At 55.2% G+C, this 18,777-nt stretch overlaps 1 protein-coding gene across 1 annotated transcript in view; it reads left to right on the top strand.

The window, feature by feature from the left end:
* Positions 1-18,777, top strand: part of LOC128273456 (homeobox protein homothorax) — a 142,703-nt gene that overhangs the window by 90,064 nt on the left and 33,862 nt on the right. Inside the window, exon 8 of the mRNA XM_053011422.1 lies at positions 3,779-3,903. Within this exon, the coding sequence (XP_052867382.1) occupies positions 3,779-3,903 (125 nt within the window). The remainder of the gene's footprint in view (positions 1-3,778; positions 3,904-18,777) is intronic.

Here is an 18,777-nt window from a genome sequence, read left to right as displayed (position 1 = left end):
TTGGAAAAAAAACCTGTAAACCTGTCAGTGAGGAGGGCCCACAGAAGCGGTAGCAAAAAAAAAGCGAACCGGGAACCGGGTGGAACGAGCCGAGCTGTGGACGTGATGGGAAATCTTAACAGCGCGGCACCAGAACCCTAGACGAAGGTTCATTAACATCTTATAACACGCCGAGTGGAGCGGAGAAGAAAAGAGAAGAAACAAAAAAAAACAATCTAAGGAGGCATATCTGTTGTTGTTGGCCGCTCGTTGTTCGTTCGCCCCGCCGTCGTCCACTTCTTGTGTTCCGGAGGCCGTCCTTCACGACACGTGGCCTTCTCTAAAACATTGGAAAGCGATGTGTATCTATTGAAATTAGAAAAGGCGACCCCAGCGCGTTAGTTATGTGCTCTACTATGGGTGGGTCCGGTGGTCCGGATGGTGGCCACGGCGGGGAGGCCGTAGCAAGATTTAGGTGGGATGATGCTCCCCACACAGCCGGGCCCCCCCCGGCTCCGGAGCGAACAAACACTAATAATAGAAAGAGACACCCTCGGCTTCGGGTTTGGCCACACCAGAACAAAGCAGGAACCAATAGGCAGTATAACAAGAAGAAGAAGAAGAAAAAGTGGCCGAAAAAAATAAAAACACGAAGACGAAGAAATTGGAACGGTTTTTTGATTAGAATTCTTTGTTTTTCCCGGCATTCCCGGGGCATTCGGGTGCTGCTGCCGGTGCTGGTGCGGGTGCCGGTGGCCGTATCCGTGAGAAACGTACCGAGGAGGCCAGTGCGGGGCAGGGTGCGGGGTACGGTGGCCCCGGAGAAAGAATCTTTCTCCGTGGCATCGTTTTTCGGTGGGGATAACGTTTGGACCGTCGGTCGGTCGGTGCTTTTTCCGGTTTTTTCCGGTCCCGGAGCTCCGTATGTGACCGGCTACGGGCAAAGGGGCGGGTGGCCACCGGGTCGGGTGGTGGTGGCAGCGGAGTGATTTATGGCGGACTCATTTCCTCCTTTTTCTCGCCTATCATGTCCCCGGTGGGATTTGTGAGGCTCACGGGGCCCCGGGACACCGGGACCTTCCTGAGGGTGGCGGGTCGCAGCGGGTCGCGGGTGTGTGGGGAGGATGGCTTAACTCACAGGTGAATTTCATAGTTGACTGGCTCCGTTCGGTCGTCTAACAATTTTCGGTTCGCTTCTTCGGTCTGTCACGGGCCCTTGCCTTTCCATTTCTTCGTCCGGGCCGCACTCGCACCCGCACGTCCCGATCCGACGGCCCGATCCGTGCTAAGTGGAAGAAAGTGCTCACTGGGGAACACGACGACGGCACGGCACGGAACACAGGACGAAGCACGGATCGCCGGAATGGAAGCTGTCCCACATAAATATCTGGTCCTCGGCGCGCGCATTCCACTCCCTCGCTCGCTCTCTCTCTCTCCGTGGCCAGAGGAATGTTTCCGTCGTATCTTACGGCAAGGAAGGATTGCGGGGGGAATGGGACGCCTAGATGTGGACCACTTTTCAGCACCCGCAGCGAAAGAAAGGAGCAACCCAAGGCAAGAAGCGGAGACAAAAAAAAATGGAAAAACGGTGGGCGTCGAGCAAAATGGCCGCCAATCGGAGCCAAGGATCCGGGCCGGACAGCCCCATCTCCATGCCAGCCAGCACGCTTGACAGCTCTGCAGATGTTTACCATCGGCAAGCCCCGGCCTGGGTGCTGCTGGCCTCGCTCGCTCCCGTCCGGCACACGAGTGTCGCTGACAGGCCGGCGATGGCCCAAGTGCGCTGCGCACATCTCAGGGGGGCGGGTGGAAAATCCTGACGTGGGGGCCTTTTTCCCGGACCTCCAGGATCCGCCGGTTCCAAGGCCGATCCTTTGGACCAGCTCCACCGCACGGGGCCGAGGCCGGGGCGAAAAAGGGGCAAACCGCAACGCACACGGGCCAAGGGGCATCTATAATTATGTTCCCCTGTTGTTCTTTTAATTCCCCTTTCGCTCGGCCACACAAGGGCCGCCCCGGGGGCCGCCCTGGAACGGGCGCGTTTTGTTCCGATTTTCGGGCTCATTTGATTGTTGTTATTATCTCGGTGCTGCTGCTGCTGCTGCTGTTGTTGTTGTTGTGATTACTATTATTGTTGCTCACTCACGGGGCCCCGATGGTCGCTTGCTTCGTTACCCGTCGTTAATCGCCGCATTACACAGCGCCGTGGCCCCCCAGCCAGCCGTCCCGAAAACCGCCTCGGTAAGGGTTCGGCACCGCAGCAGGATTCCCGCCAGCACCGCATGGCATCGGAATTAAATCCCGTCCCGCACCACGCAACTGAGAGAGAGAGAGGGAGAGAGAGAGGGAGAGAGAGAGGGACGGTGCACACGCACAGTGGGCCGGTGCTGATCCCCCGATCGGTATCTCAGGCGAGTCATTTTAATGATATCCCAGTGGGACGCTAAATCATTGGATTTAGAAAAACCCGAAGCCGATGTCAGGAAAATTGTTGGACCGATTCCTTCAACCGGCCCCGGGGTTCAGGGGATTTCTTGGACTTTGGTAGGCTCCGAGGCTCACCATTCTTAGGGTCATGATACCTGCCAACCCCCTGTTTTATACCCCGCAGCGGATAACAACCCGCCCCCCGGCGACGACAGCGATCTCGGCTCCGTGTGCCTCCGTGTGCTCGAAGACCCGCTGTGGTGTACCGACGGCTGCCAAAAGGTCACAGCGCGGCCACTCGCGTGCCGTGCTTTTGCGGACTCCCACGGCGCGAGACCACCACGCACCGGTCGTCGAAGGGCGGCCGCGGCTGTGTTTATTAAATTTCGCTACCCCAAAATCCGCGCGAGCACGGCGTGTTGCCTACCTTTCAGGCGCAACCACCCGGATGATGTTCATATTCGTCCGCGCTATCCTTTCCATCCCTAATGGTCTGCGGCGGGGTGCGGGGGAACACGAAGACCCCCTGCACAACCACAATAACCAGCACCGGGGTGGCAATGGCAAAACGGTCCCGGGCCCGAGCGTTTGACGTGATAAATTTCACGTCAATATTTTCTACCTCGCTGGCCGCCCGAATCGCGATAGTCCACGGATTTCCACGGCCTTCTGGTGGTTCCGGTGCGCCTCACGCTGCCTTCCCACACTCACACACACGCACGCACGCGGGTGTGCGGCCGAAAAGCTGTCAATTTCGATTTTCAGCTCCATTTTCACCGACATCGCGATTATCATCATCATCCGTGAACGGCGTGGCGAGAGCGAGCGCGGGAATTCATGATTTCGGCACAATTCGCTTCGCAACAGTGCTAAGCGTGTGTGTGTGTGTGCCGTGCCCGGTTGGTTGCCGCTTTTTTCCCGCGGCCCGGGTTTCTGGTGGGCAAGTTATTGCTTTTTCCGCTCTATTGCTTATCACGGATCACCGGGGGCGGGCACGCAGTTCCCGGAAGCTGTGGTGCGCCCGATACTGCACTATTAACTTTATTACTGACCTCCCTTCATCGCTTTTCGTAGTAGTTCGTAGTAGTAGTGGCTTTTCGATAGTCTACTTCTATCCTTTTTCCTTTTTGTTTTGTTAGTACTTCATCTCTATTTGCTAGTTTTGTGTTTCTCTACTTTATTCCGCTTTCGAGTTCCGTTTTTTTCCTTATTTTCTATGTTTGTTTGTCATGTTTCGGTTTTACGGTAGTTAGTTTCCATGTTCTACTTTGCTGTTTTTCCTTTTCCTTTGTTCATGTTAGCTTTTGTAGTTGTCTGGCGCTCGAATCGTAGTACTAATCACCGTTTCTTTCTTCCACCGAACCCCGCAGAGACCTCCAAGCTCATCGATATCGTACACCGGGCCGCTGAACGACGATGTGCGATCTCCTGGTTCCGGAAGCACCCCTGGGCCCCTGTCAGCGCAACCTCCTACCGGAATGGACCCTGCCGAAGCTGGTAAGTGTGCGCTCTGGAGCGATCCTCGAAGCTCGTGCTGTCCCAATCCCCAATCATCATCATCATCAACACAACTCTGGCTAGCGCAAATGGCGAACCCAATGCTAAAGTGCCAACCCGAAGCTCGCTCGGGACCTCTCGGGTTTTTTGTCGCCTGGGCCAATAAAAGGAAGGCAGGGCGTGCGAAAAACGGCGATCGTCTTCGCACCTCGAACATCGAGCACCGGGGAGCCACTAACGATCCCTTGATTCATGGCCGGTGTCGTGGTCAATAAAGAAACGCGCGACACAAGCGAGAGAGCCTCGGGGGGCCCTCCCAAGCCCTCGCTGCCCCATTACCGGGGCGTGCGCGTGGCGGGTGGTCCCATTTTCCCTATTTACGATGATCTTAAATCAACTACGATCCGTTTAATATTCATGTCGGGGAGACAGGGAGACCAGGTCAGCGCGAGAAGGAGCGATAGAGAGCGAGAGAGGGAAGAATTAAATCCCAATGACACAGAGAGGTCTTAAGTGCATCGGTGGAATTAAAAGAGAAAAAAATGGTGGAATATTAACGACCATCACACACGCACTTAGACAGCGTTAAATAAAGCATAACTTTATGACCCGAACAAAACAAGAGATAGAGAGCGGCAGAGAGAGAGAGAGAACAAGAGATAATGTTGACGCGCCCGGGGAACGGTGCGATGGCGCGCATTTTAATGGTGGTTACTATCAATTTTATGGGAAAGTAAAAGTGTTTTCTTGAGCCCCGCCGAGGCCCGTTTTATTGCGTTCGGTCCGCGGGACGGGACGCTCCACCACCACGACCACCACCTGTGCCCGTTAACGGCCGTTAAAATCCGGCCCTGACGGGTGTGTAAAATCAATTTTTTGTCCATCCGTTGACGCCCCGCCGACCGGCGATCGATTTTCCTGCCCCTTTTTCTCGCACTTTGCTCTCTTCCGGTTCGCTCTTAAAGCCCCAAGCCTGCCTTCCTTCATGGTGTGTGTGTGTGTGTGTTCCGTTCCGCTATCGATCGGATTCGGCGCGCGCGCGGCCACCTGATCCGGGGATGATGGATAGCAATTGCTTATTAATTGCACCATCATTCACCCGGGGGGCCGGCCCACCCGGTGGCCGGCTGGCGTCTTTTTGACACCTGTCAACACCACCACCGCCGCCGAAGAAGAAGAAACCGACGCAAACCCAAAACCCGAGCCGGGCCGCGGCCGGGTAACAATTCAAATTCGCGCGCCCGACCGACCGACCGACCGACCTCCTTTTCGGGGACCCCCGAAATACCGCAAATAACTGCAAATTTGTTTCACGTCACAGTTCCCCCCTTCGACGCCTGACCGACCCACTCCCCGCCGGAGGGTGGCCACAAATCACTAGTGTGTGCGTAAATATAAGTCGTTCACGGTCAAGGACACGGCGTCCGGCGTCGTGCGCACCGTGTCGTGGAGAGCAGCACGAAATTCGGTTAAAAATAACGATCAAACCGGGGCGGGGCGGGCCGGTGGGGTAGGCCAGCCCCCCGGGCCTGGAGGCCCACGGACCCGCCACGGAGGAGAGAGCAAAAAAACTCCCGCCACGCCACGCCACGAAGCATAAGCACAGCCGGGTCGGGCCCAGACGCGAAAGATGGATGGACATTCTCCGACTCCAGCCGGGCACCGAATCCCGGCTCCCGCCGGTGATGAAGGGCCACCCACGGGACAGGGGCTGGGGCTGGGTGGTTGCGCAAAAAATGGCCTCTACGCCTAGGACCGGTTTCGGGGCTGAAAAGTATCTATTAATCAAGTTAAAGTGGAATCAGCTGTTATAATTCAGTCGGACATGACTCGACTGTCTCATCCGGCTCCGGCTACTACTACGTGGCCGGGTGTCGGCTCTATTCGGTCCGGCTCTCTCTCTCTCTCTCCCACACTCTCTAAGTGGGTTTTTATTTTTGCGCGCCCGCCCGAGGTCGCGGAAACTATTGACAACTTTCGATGGCCCAGGGAATACGCGGGCAGCATACGCAAACACACGTCGGTCGGTCGGTCCGCGTCGGCTTTTCGGGGGCTTCTTCGGGGTTCGGGCCTAACGCGGTGAGACGGCGATGGTAATTTGAAACGTGTTTCGGGGCCGCAAATTCGAGGCCCCAGTGACAACCGCTGCGTCCGGACTCCGGCGGACGGTGTCCGCGCTGTCAAACTTGAAGCCTCGTCCTCCGCTTCGACTGCCTTCGATCGATCAATCATAGTAGGCGACTTGTGGCTTGGACTATGTGGTTCACGGAAGGCATTCACGGTCAAGGATGGCCGGCCGGGTCGGTGTATGCAAAACAAATTGGACAATATTGGCAACAAAGTCGCCCGATGACAGCGCCCGAGCTGACGACACCCGGAGCCGAGGCGAGTGATTTAATAACTCAACCGCCTCAAGTCTGTCCGCCGGTGTGTCTTTCCGGGACCCGGAACACTTTGGACCAATTGTGGGTAATGGTTTTTTTTTGGGGACAGAGTCCTAAGAGTCCTCGGACCAACGGACGTTTTAATGTCGATCAACAGTCGGTGGCCAACAAATCTGAAGCTAATGCTTCAAAAAAAAAACGTGGCCCTTTTCTTGTGCGGCGGCGGACCTAGAGAATTCAATTACGCGACGCGGCTCCGGACGAACTGCTACGGCTCTCGGGGCCCCCGAGGGTAAATCCCATATTCCAGAGTGTCACATCATATTTCCGGCAAACCCGCGCCGGGCTGCCAACGAGCCGCACCCGACCGTGATGAAAGTGCATTAGTCACGATGCACTCAGCGTCGTAGACGACGCTGGCTGGCGACGACGACATTCTTCGTCGTCGTCGTCGGTGGCGAGAACTTTTCGAATGGATAGGAGGGAAAACCGGCCGCGAGCTAAAAATGGCACCACCACCAGACCAGGCGGCCGGGCGGGCGGAGGGTAACGGTGTGGGTCCCGGGGGTGGTGGTGGTGACACCGTTGGGTGTCGGGCAGCACATCAGCGGCCGCGCCGTCCATAAATACAATTTTTCTGCATAATTTTATCTCATCGCGCCCCGAAGTGCCAACGTGCCCCGAGAGAGCGGCCCAGGCCCCGGCCCCGGCCCCGGCCCCGGCCCCGGCCCCGAGTGCCGAGATGAACATTTAACGGTGCAGCGGTGCCACCGGCCGCACCCGCACACACCGAGCCATTCCGAGTGCCGACACATGTGTTCAGGAGTCGCGGCTGTTTTTAGAAGAAAATCGTCTCCTCCGTCGTCGCCCAGAACGGCGGGACATTCCATTTGTGCGTCGCGCGGTGCGTTGCGTGAGCTCTGGCTCCGGATCTGACGGCGACAATGGCGATATTTTTGACACACGGACTCATACGCGTTCAAAAATAACATATATCTACCGCTCGTTGTTGTCGTGGGGCGAGCGCCTGGCCTCGGCCTCGGGCAGCAGACTTTTCCCGGCCAGGCGGCGCGGATTTTGAATGAATGGATCTAGTGTTTAGAGTCCGGGAAGAGAGGGCGCAAAATATCGATTGTGGCTGTCGGTGTTGAATGTCGTCCAAATTTTAAGCTTCAATTTGGCCAAAAAACCAATCAGCCAACGTAGCGGTTCCCATGATTCCTTCTTTATTTTCAAAGACAAAAATGGGTTGATGATGTCGTCAGATCGAAATCCGAACCAAGCAGTCACTCGTTAGGGATGCATTGGCTTCTCTTGCACGACGTGAGCGTTTTCCGAGCCCCAAATGAGTTTGAGTTGAAGAGCCACCATTTTGGAAATAATTTTTAAATATTTCCCAATTTTCTGCAAGCGTATAGCGTCCTTTTTTCGTAAATGTCAAAATTTTTACTAAATGTTTACAATGTCCAGAATGAAGTTTGACGCTTTAAAAGTCAAGTAATCGATAGTCCAAAATCCAAACACTAGATGGATCACCCATAGATATGTGCGCCTGTTACTTTCGGATAAAAGTAGCCCGACCAACAACTCGCTCACTTGATCCGATCGAATCCGATCTCCCCGATCTTGACGCCAGGCCAGAGCCTTACAACAAAGCAGCCTCCAGCTTCAGTTCTTGCCCGCGAGTAGCACCCACGGAGTTAGTTAGTACATCACGGCGGTGCTGCGGTTAAGTGACCTGGCTGGCTGGCTGCCGGGTCTGGCTGCAACTGGAGAACTCACGTGTTGTGGGCCATTTGTACGCGACAAAATCGAGAACACCGAGTCCGGGCCCCCGGCTCGTGGTCGGCGGTTTGACGCGAGTATGAAGTTTCGCCCCGACACGCCACAACAATGTTTTCGCAAACGGGTGTGCGCGCAGTTGACGCAGTAACACGTAGTCTGCAGGAAACTCGATTCAAGTTACTCGAAGTCCGGTCGCTAAGTTCGGGGAACCTATCGAGACACGGACATTACGGAGATCTGTGCAATCGCGGCTCCAGCTTCCTGGAAGCTTCGATTGTTTCGTAGTCCGCCCGTAACTGCTCTCCGTTGACGGTTATGAGACGAGCATTATGAGGACCAGCGGGTGGCCAGCACCCCGGCGCAGTGCTTAAATTTTCCCAAACCCAAAAGAATGGGGGCGGGCGTGCCTAATGTTGGCCTGATGAAATGGGTTTTAACACTTGACAGTGTGCGGTTGGCCATCGTCGTCGTCGTTGCCGTCATCGAGGCCAGAAAGTCATCCAGAGAGAGAGAGAGAGCAACCATCATAATCGGTCCCGGCCCGAAGCCTTCACCCACGGAGGTTCTGTGGTCCGACGCTGACCACAATAAAACACATCGCCCGGCACACACACGGGAAGGTGGGCTCATCAAACGCCTCGTCCTGGGCGAACCAGGGGGCCACAAGGGCACAGAAACAAAATCGAAAAAAAACGGGGAAACGGGGAACGAAAACGACGATGAAGCCCAGACCAGAAACCTGTGATGGGCTCTTATAGGAGTCCCTCGGCAATGGTCCCGGGCACGGCCCCGTGATGTGTGTGGGTTTCTGTGTGGTTTTGAGCAGATGAAAGGCACGATGACTACAATTATCGGATCGGGTCATTTGGGACCGCTAGCGACCGCCGGGCCGTCCCCCGGCCTCTCACAGGTATCTCTCTCAGGTCCGTCAGATGCGTCCGTCCCGCGCTGTGGTTGTTGCGTGTGGACGCTGACGAGTGTCCGTTTAATCCGCTGGCGAGATCGCCCAACAACGAGGACCGGCTTTCACGGCGCGGAGCGGCCCCCCTCCCGCTCCCGTACCGTGTTCTTCGCCCGTGCCCGCTCTCGACAATGGCCACGGCTATTAGTTTTGATGATCTTGTATAATTGAAAAGCAATTATTCACACTCGTTTGCGGACGCTCCGGCGTGTACCTAGGACTGGAGCGCTTAGCTACACGAGACCGAGGGTCTAGCCGTCAGGCGGGGAAAAAAAACCCGACCCAACACCCAATGCTGGCCTTTGTCCGCACCGGTTCAACCTCCCAACCGCCCTTAGAGAAGGCTTCACCCGGGCGATTCCATCCCCGGAGCGTGATCGAAGCAGTTCTCGATAGATCACAGCGCCTGAACGGCCTGAATAGAGATGCGCACCGAAGACGGGGCGGACCCGGGCCATCGGGGTACCATCGGGCGGACGTACGGAAAATTGATTTCGAAGAAAGGGCCCCCCCTTCAGGGACTTGGCGGGAAAAAGTTAAAGGAAAGCCCTCTCGCGCGGCCAGGACAATGGAAAATTAGAAGCCCGACGGCCCGCTCTCGGAGCGCGCGCGCGCGTCAAGTCCAAGAGGTTCGGTCCAAGACGATCGGACGTTGGAAATTACGGCGAATTGTTCGCCCGAAATGGCCCGAATTATCGCGAGGGCACCATTATTATTCTCCATTTAAATGGATCTTGTTAACCATCGTCGTACGTCGGGGCGGCCCCCAGGTCACGGCCAAGAGGCCGGGCCGAGGTCCTGTCCCACCGATGGGGCACCGATGATGATGACGATGGGGAATAAAACCATCGCACGGTCAGGGCACCCGTCACCCATAATCACCGGGCCGGCCGGGTGGTGTCAATTGTTTCAACCCCCCAACGGTCTACGTGCCATACCCGCTCCGTGGCGGTCTGTTAACCACAACAACAGCAAGAACGGAACCCGCGCAAGGAAGTGAAGATTTTACGACTTCCCGAGCCAGCGTTGCTCTTATCCTGCGGTGGTCACACCATCCAGCCAGCCAGCCGGCCTCACTGTTATTGCTGTTAAATACTTTTATCTTATTATCAATGAACTCCGACGACGGCGATGGTGATGGCCAGGTCTTACGCCGTGCTCAACTTCGACTCAACAGATGTCGCCCCCGACATTACGAGCGGTCGTAAAAGGCGCGCGGTCCCCGATCAACTCGAAATTCCATCATCTCAGGCCCGGTGTCGGGCCGTGTCTGTCAGCGGTCTGTGGTAGTCCTTCGGCCGCGACCGTGGCTGTGGCTGTGGGTTTTTACTGCCTGCCTCGCCGGGTGTCGGGAGAGGCCGTCGTAAAAATCTCATCCCGCGCCGCATCTTCACGGGATCAAACCCGTGCGGGGTGCGGTGATATCGAACCCCGGGAACGCCGAGCTTATCCACAGGACACACCACTAAATAGTCCAGTTTATCAATCATCGGGCTCGTAAACATTCGGTGGGGAGCATAAATTTTTTAACAGCTTTTTTATTACCGAATCGCCTCCGGCCGCCGGTTGCGCGTGTGTGTGTGGAGCTCTTACTTCCTGTGGCTGCGTCCTGCGGTTGGCGTCCGGTACGGACTTGCGATGCCTTGCGGCTGCCTCTTCCGTTTCAATTTAGGCGGTGTTTCCTGCCCACGAACACGACCGAGCACTATCATCGGCCGATCGCCGTGGCTCAGGATAATTTGGCGACGGTCCCACCACCGATTCGCCCACATACACCCGCCGGAAGGAGCGCGGGGACAGGCTGGGTTTTATAGCGGAAAGGAAAATTGAAACCACATCACCACCTATCGCCGTCTTGCCATCAGGACTGGGTCGGGCAGGGAGAGTCTCAGTAGTCTCCCGGAGCACCAGACTCCTCGCTATGTATCGCGGCGGCGGCGGCCGATATCGATGAAGATGGCCGTCACCCGATAGACGTCAAGTCGAGGTCCGGACACCCTTCAGGGACTTCACGACTCTGCGCCCAGCCTGATAACAACCCGAGTGGCTGGGGAGCCAGAGTCTTTAGAGCGAACTTCGTCTGTCGAACCGGAACGCCGAAACGGTTGTTTGATTTTCCGTTCAATTTCTTATCACACGCTTCCTGCCCGAAGAGCCTGAAGAGACCCGAACCGTCTGCTGCTGGATGCTAATTTTCCCATCCGCTGCGTCGAACCGAAGCCGTGTGAACTTTCTCCCCCCACCCGGACGATAATAACCCGGTCCCGGTCGGATATCACGCGCCGGAATGCTTGGCCCGTTTGGCTTGACGTTCGCGCGTTTATCTTCACCACTCGAGTTCTCGGCGGGGATCGCTCGCCCGCGACCGTACCAAATAGATAAAGTTTATGCCTTTCCCATATTAAATCCTCGCCGGTCCGCCCCGCTGACTAGTGGTGGCGGATGATGATGATGATGATTAACATAAATGATATTGCTGCCAGAGCCCGCCGGGCGCTGCGATTTTATTGGCGATCGTTTCTATTAGCTTCGTCGTCGTCGTCGTCGTTTTTGTGTTGTGGCAGGGCAATCACTAATCACACAGCATTATTCCCACCCAAATCACTCATGCTCTTCCCGTTTCTCTCTCTCTCTCTCTCTGTTGCAGATGGTGAGTTTTACAATGGCTTTGTTCCGATGGTGGCGGCGGCGTCCCAACGGGGCGCGTTTTACAACATCGCCCGCACCCCATCGTGGGGCATTGGGTGCAATAAAACGATTCCGCTGCTCAACTGCCCGAAGGTATTAGTCACACGCTCCCCAGGAACTCCCCCGGCGGTGGGTATATGGCCTCCCCCGTGCCCCCCGCGCGCCCAAGGGCCACCCGGGTTTACGCTAACGATCGATCGATTGACACCCACCACGGCGGCGGGTAATCGATTGGGCCGATGATGATGACGACGATGGTGATGGGTGATCAACATGTTTTATACCGGGCGCTAAAAGGCCTCCGCTTTCTGGAGCTCCAGAACCGAGAGTGGCCCGGATATTAGCATTTCTTCGTTCGACTCCCGGAGTGTCGGATGATGAAATCTTGCACGGACTTAATGAGATATTTTCCAATTTTATTATCTCTAATTGTTTAATCACATCATTTGTTGTTAGTAAGTCGGTCCTGCTGTTGCTGCTGCTGTTGCGCCTTCGACCAACCGTGGAGGGGATTCGCGTAAAGGACTCGCGACTCGAAAAGTTGCCCTCCGGGCCCCGGGCCCGGAATGGAAGATGGAACCGGGTGATCCCATTGTGATCCCTTTTATCGGCGCTCCCTTGGGAGACGGGCTGTCACTTCGGCCCAAAAACAGGACAAAAGTCCTGGGCCGGCCCTGGATTTGCATACCGACTCCCGTGCTGTCGGTACATCATAATCCAAGAGGCCGACATGACAATTTCCATTCACTCGCCCTCTCTCTCTCTCTCTCGCTCCTCGTTGATCGAGTTGATGACCTCTTTGTCTGTGTCCGGGAAGTGTGTGTCTTTTTTTTGCGGATTGTTTTTAATTTATGCGCACCGAGCCGACTTCAATGGAGCCTCTGCCCGGCCGCCGCCACTCCTGGCCACCGTTGGCGGGGTCGTCGGCCTGTTGACAAGATGTCCTTCCGCTTTGTCATCGTCCCTTATTGTGTACCGGATTCTTAAATTGATCCACCGGGGAGGCCGGAGACCGGAACCGGAATCGACCGGAGAGACACACCAACACGCACCGAACACAACCTCGAGACTTCCATAATGCATTAATGGCATCGAGAGAACCGGACGGAGAGAGAGAGAAAGCAGTGCAGTCGAGGTGGTAGTAGTAGTAGGTACCAGCAAAAACACTTACGCCGCCCCTCACGGGTTGTCCGATTGGATTAAAAAGTTCATTCGTTCGCCGCCACCGCCGCCGTCGCTGCCGCTGACGTCGCCGGCCACGCTTTTATTTCGAAGGCCTTGTTCTTCGGTTGTTCCGTTTTTTTTTGCCAACATCGGCAGCATAGGGTAAAAAAAACAAAACAAAACGACGACAACGATGGCACACACACTCTGGCTGGCATCGCATCGCGGCTGACTGACAGATGAGAGCGCAGGAGGAGGTGGCGGCGGCGGCCGCAGTATCGCTCCGGAGACCGTCACGGTGTTGTTTTCTTGGTGATGCAAATCTATTTATTCAAATTTTCCAAACCACGGTTTCGTGTAACATACACGCGCTCGGTGCGTGGCGGTTGGCGGCAGGCGGTACGATGCCGGTCCAGCTCCCCGCTGCCCGCTGGTTGGTTGGCAGCAGGGTTCCGTTTCCGCCTGCCGACAACAGTCCGTATCGCGGAGAAGTGATGTGGAACACACTGGACGGTGGTGTCCGGTTCTGGTGCATTTTGGAGCGAAAATAATCTCCCAAAAAAGAACGGGAGAACATGCCCTTTAGCTAGTGGTCCCTTTGCCTACTTTCAGGCGCGGCGCACAAAGCTTCAACCCTTCGAAGGCCAGTGCGCCCAAAAGATATGCAATCGGCACTGCACTGGTTGTGCGATTTTCTAAATACTGAAAATTCTAGGCCCGAAAGTATGCAATCGGCACGGAAGTAACCAACGGTCCCCATATGTTTCCCTGTTACATTTTCGAAAATTTCACCAAAAAATTATCTATACCAAGCTACTTCCGTAATCCTAGGAATTACACACTATTGGCAAACAACGAGGAACGTTACGGAAAACTGGTTCGTCACTGTACCCGGCGCATCCTTCGCGTCCTTCCACCCGGTGGCCCCGGATAGGGGGCGGATTGTTTACGCGGCGCGGAAAGTAAAAGTACAAAAGGACACCGCACCGCACAAACACACAAAAACACAATACTCGGGCTCGGGCTTGGGCCACACAATGGATCACCGGCGGCGCCCGGTGCAGGGCGTGGCGCAGGGCGTTGTCTTGTCTTGGCTTTTCCCGGCCCCGGTTTCTGGGTTCTATTTACCTTGCGGGTGTAGCGAGTCCGGGCGATTGTGTTTGACAATTGGCGCTGATGCTTTTCCGGGATGCTTTTCCGTTGTGGGTTGCAGTTTTTTTTTTTTTTTTCGTTGGGAGGTGGCGTTTGTTTGCCCTATCTGCCGGTATCTGTTGCTCCAGCGACGGCAAACAATGAATGGAAAACGAGAGGGCCGGCCATTCGGCTATTAAGGCGTCATTTTTCGTCAACAGTGTCTCCGCTCTCCGCTCGGTTCGGCTGCGATGTCTGCCGCGCCGATGTTGGGGGCATTAAACGCTGCGTCAACCGAGGGCTTCAAAGTCGCCCGCCGGACGACCCGGGCGGCGGTTGGCAAAAACTGGTCTAGGTGCGGTCCGCGGACGAAACTGTCTCCGATGGTCCTCCGGAGACGGCCGAAAGCCGAAAAAACAATGCCCTTATTTAGGGTGCATCCTCGCGCGCGCTGCATCCCGGTGCACTCCGGCATCAGGTGCCGTCCATGGTCCAAGGGATCGCGCAGGACGCGCCGGTCGCACAATGATACAATCATCACCATCGCGGCCGGATCGCGACAGAGCGGAGAACAATCGTGGTGGCCACATCTCGCGACATCTCGCGCGGCATCCTTTTGGGCGAATCCGCGGCCCGGCCTCCCGGTTCGGTTCATCGGCTTTGTGTTTTGTGCTGTGTCCGATGGTGCCTAAATTGGAGAAATGGATTCGCGACAAACGGGGGGTGCCGCCAAACGGCCAAGACTGCTACCGAGACCGAGACGGCGATCGAATCGCGGGCCATCGCAAATTGGTCCCGACCACCGACTCCGACCGACTTGGGTGCTCCAGTTTCCAGTCCGGGGCCTTCGAAAGGGATGCGCACCCTCCCGTTCGCACCGCTGCCCGTTCGGCGCGGGTTTTACCTCTTTGAACCGATTGTTTTTCGCGTTTGTCGCGCAATCGTTTACTTCCCTGTCGTTTTCATTTCTTTCTTTCATTCTTTCGCTTTGTTTGTTTTTATTGTACCTTTTGCTGTTGTTTGATATGTTTTCTTCTTTTTTATCGCCACTTCATTGCCCCCGGAGCCAGTGGCAGTGGCTCTATTCTTCCCCCGTTTTCGTCATTCGCCGTACCAAAGGACTCATTCATCAATTCCCGGTCCCCCCCTGGTCTCCCGGTCTCAGTTTGGTGGCGGTTTTATGTTGATTTTTCCCTTTCGCTCTCGGTTTCCTTGGCCGTTTGTGCGTGTGTGTGTGTGTGTGTGCCTATGTTTTCATCTTTTGTCTTCTGGTGTTTTTTTGCGGCAACCTTTCCCGGGCCCGGGCGCAACCCTTCGCCAAGCAACCGAACCGATTTCCGGCGGCGGCGACGGCGGCAGATCCTTTCATTCATTGAATCCGCGGAGACCAATCGAAAGCTGCTGCTGCTCCGGCAGATTGGGATTCCGTTGTCGATTTTTTCGATCCACTTCCCCACCGCCGGCGTCTTCGACGATCTTCCATTAATTCTTGTCAACAGAATGTTTTCCTATCATCCGCGACGTCGTCTTCGTCGTTGATGTGCGTGTTCCGCCGCCGGCGATGGGGTTGCTCCTGGGGCGTAATCGCGATTTCTGTTTTTTTGTTTTTGCTCCTCCCTTTTGCCACGGGCGGGCGGGTAATTGGCGGAGCCTGTGGCACAGGATTTCATTTCCGGCGCGGTGAAAAAACCAGAAAACACGAAAATCACCATCATTTTCCTGCGAATGGTTTCGTTGTTCTATTACCATTATCGTCGCGTTATCTGGCGGGGCCGCCAGATTACCTTGCGCGCCACTTGCCATTACTTGGGACTGGCCGTCGAGAGATAAAAAGGAAAACAATCAAGAACCGGGCGAATGGCCCGGTGGGAGTTTTGTTCTATGCGATTCGCGATTCCGGTCGGATCCCTTTTTCATTTTTAACTCTTCCGCCGAGATGAGACTTTCCAATTACAAGTGTCCCCAACGCGGGCGACCTCGCCACCGAAAGAGAGAGCGAGATAGAGACGTTTCTCGGGGCGCGTACGCAGTGGACATAAATCACGTCGGTGGCACATTTAAGACACCCCGAAACGGGGCGACGAGACAAGACATGATTCATTCATACGCCGCGAGGCCGCGATTTTTATACGATTTCGCACGAGCGCCCGCGTTCCCGTGTGTGTGTGTGTGGCCACCCACCACCACGGGGAGCTCGTTGAACTGCCGTGCCGTGCCGTAAAGGGCCCCACAGACCCCCGAACTCGCGTTCGGCTCGAGAAAGTGTTTAGGAACATAAACTGCCCGGTAAATCACATCGATCCTGCGCGATCGCTAGGTTTTCCGGATGAGGGCGCGGAAAAGCCCGGGAAAACCGGTCATCCGCGCGGCTACTGGCGGTGGTGCGTTTTGAGGAGCGAGACCCGGGACTCGGTGGATTCAGTTGCAGCAGCAGCCGATAATCCCGATCAGCAATCTCCGGACGCTGATTATCTTCCCGGAGGCTCCGGTTCACCCCGGCGGGGAGCAGGTTATCGTGGTGGTCGTGTCGCTACCGGGGAACCGGTAGCCTGGGAACGGTTCGCCCGCTGGCCGCGCACTTGCACTATGAAGACATTCTTGCTGGGCCCCTCCGCGCTCAGGCACCCCCCGTTATTCGCCGGAGCCGGGACAGGAGATTTATTTTCGACCATTAAAAAGAAACAGGTTTCACTAAACGGTTTTCAAACACACACATACACGCGCCGGGCCGGGGGGGGTTGGGTTTCCGTGGCCGCGCCGCGCCTAGAAGCCGACCCGGGGTTCGCGCCATTTTCTGCAATCTCGTCTAATTGAAGCTGAAACCGCGTACGAATCGGTGACGGTCGAAGTGATTCGTTTCATTAATCAGCATTATTTTCAGCATCCGAGATCCAAGAGAGCATTAGACGCTGGCGACGGGGACGGTTCCATGGCGACGGCGCATTGCAATTGAGTGGAAAAAAATGGAAATGACACGGTAACTGTACACCGCACCGAGGAGAGAAGGCGGTCACCGAGAGGGGGCCTTATGCGCGCGTCTCGTGTGGGTTAACATTTCCGCTCGGTGTGTGTGTGTGTCACATAAACAATGTAATGATAATTATTGGACTGTCCGAGCGTCGGAACGCAAGAGTCGCCGAGTCGCTGGCTGCCCACCGGAAAGGGTGGGAAACGGTTGAACTTTTCCCGCGGCGCCCGGTGTCCTTTGCGAGCTAAGCACTCGCGCGGCATCTTGGGCTCGGGCTGATGACGGCGAAAATGATTCCCCAATGGCCACCGCGCTCACGATATCCCTTGACTGTATGCCGTGTGTGTGTGTGTGTGTGTGGTTTCCCGGCCTCGGCCGCAGCTGATGAAATTGCCTTTAAAGCCACGGAAATAAATCGTTTTTCGCCAAATCGCGCACCGCACGCGAAAAGCGATAAAGCCAGCGCCACGTAAATTGCCAATCATTCACCCCTGGCGGGCACCGGAATTGGGAGTTCCGTTTTTTCTCCGGGGTTTGAGTTACTCAATGCTGCAACACCACCCACCGTAACATACACTGGGCGCGCCATTTTGTTCCCCGTTCCCGGTCGAGGCGTTCTGGGCCGCTTTTCAATCGATCTTCCGTTTTCGAGCGCGCTCTTCGGCGCGATGGAGAAAATTTAATCGATTTTCCCTTTACCGTGGGCAGCCCGTTGGCTATTTACACGCCCCCAACCCCCCTCAGTTCATTCGGCCGTTGATCGATTTCTTGGACTTACGGGTAACGTGTTCTCGTTTGCATTCCGCCAAACGTTGGGACCGCCCGAAGTATGATTCGCTGCTGCTGCCGTGGGGTTCGGTTCGGTTATTGCGGAGTGGCAATGGCAATGCAATTGCTTCTGCCAACGCCTTAGACGCTTTTCCGGGCGCACCCCGACGGCAGCAGCGATTCTATGAAGAGGTCATTCATTTGCGCCCGTTTTCGATGACGGGCGATTGTGTACAATAATTTGAATTTATCCCATAATTTTGTGCTGTTTTTGGCGGACACTCTTTCTGGTGCGATTCAGTTGCTACGCTGGTGTTTGTAAGTCGCTACTTGGTGTCAATGGCTGCTACGATACTTCTCAGTATAGCTGATTGCGGTTGGGTCAGTAGATGAAATTGGTTTTTCAAATTGACTCGGTTGTCATGGTTGCAGCTCATTTTGTTTACAACATCAGAAGGAATATCTTTTTTCTTTGCTCTTAAAAGGATCAACCAGGCCGTAGTTTTTTAATTTACTCAATACTTAACTTAATCCAACTTAACAAGATTAAGCGAAGAAACATGTGGCATTTACTCCACTAAATGATAGCCTTATCATGGGCTAGATTGGCTGTTGGCGCATTTGGTGTATCGGTTGGTGTTGTATTATTGTGGTTCTTTGTATTGCCAATAGCTGGTGTTCCATTTCTATTTGTGGAGGATGCTATTCACGTGGCGTATATTGTTTCTGGCGTAGCCAGTGTTTGTAGTTCCATGGTTAGAGGTTCTATTGGTAAAAAGTAGACAAGTTTAATGCATTGTGTTTTTCCTGCAATCCTTTTTGGCTCCCTCTGTGAAGGGTTGGCTGTCGTTGGTTTTCCAACGGCCCGAGGACTTCTGATTGTGTTTGTTACGTCGGTGCCAGGGACTCGACCGCTAGACCAGTACAGTCAGATCCAGATAGCGAGCTTAAAAGCAAAGGAAAAAAAGAACCACAACCACGTTAATGGCTAAAAGCTAAGGAGCTACATAAACTTAACATTTAAG

This window comes from Anopheles cruzii, chromosome 3 (genome assembly GCF_943734635.1).
Source record: "Anopheles cruzii chromosome 3, idAnoCruzAS_RS32_06, whole genome shotgun sequence".
In the NCBI taxonomy this organism is placed as follows: domain Eukaryota; kingdom Metazoa; phylum Arthropoda; class Insecta; order Diptera; family Culicidae; genus Anopheles; species Anopheles cruzii.
The sequence above is the reverse complement of the archived record's forward strand: the minus strand, read 5'-3'. Positions and strand labels throughout refer to the sequence as shown.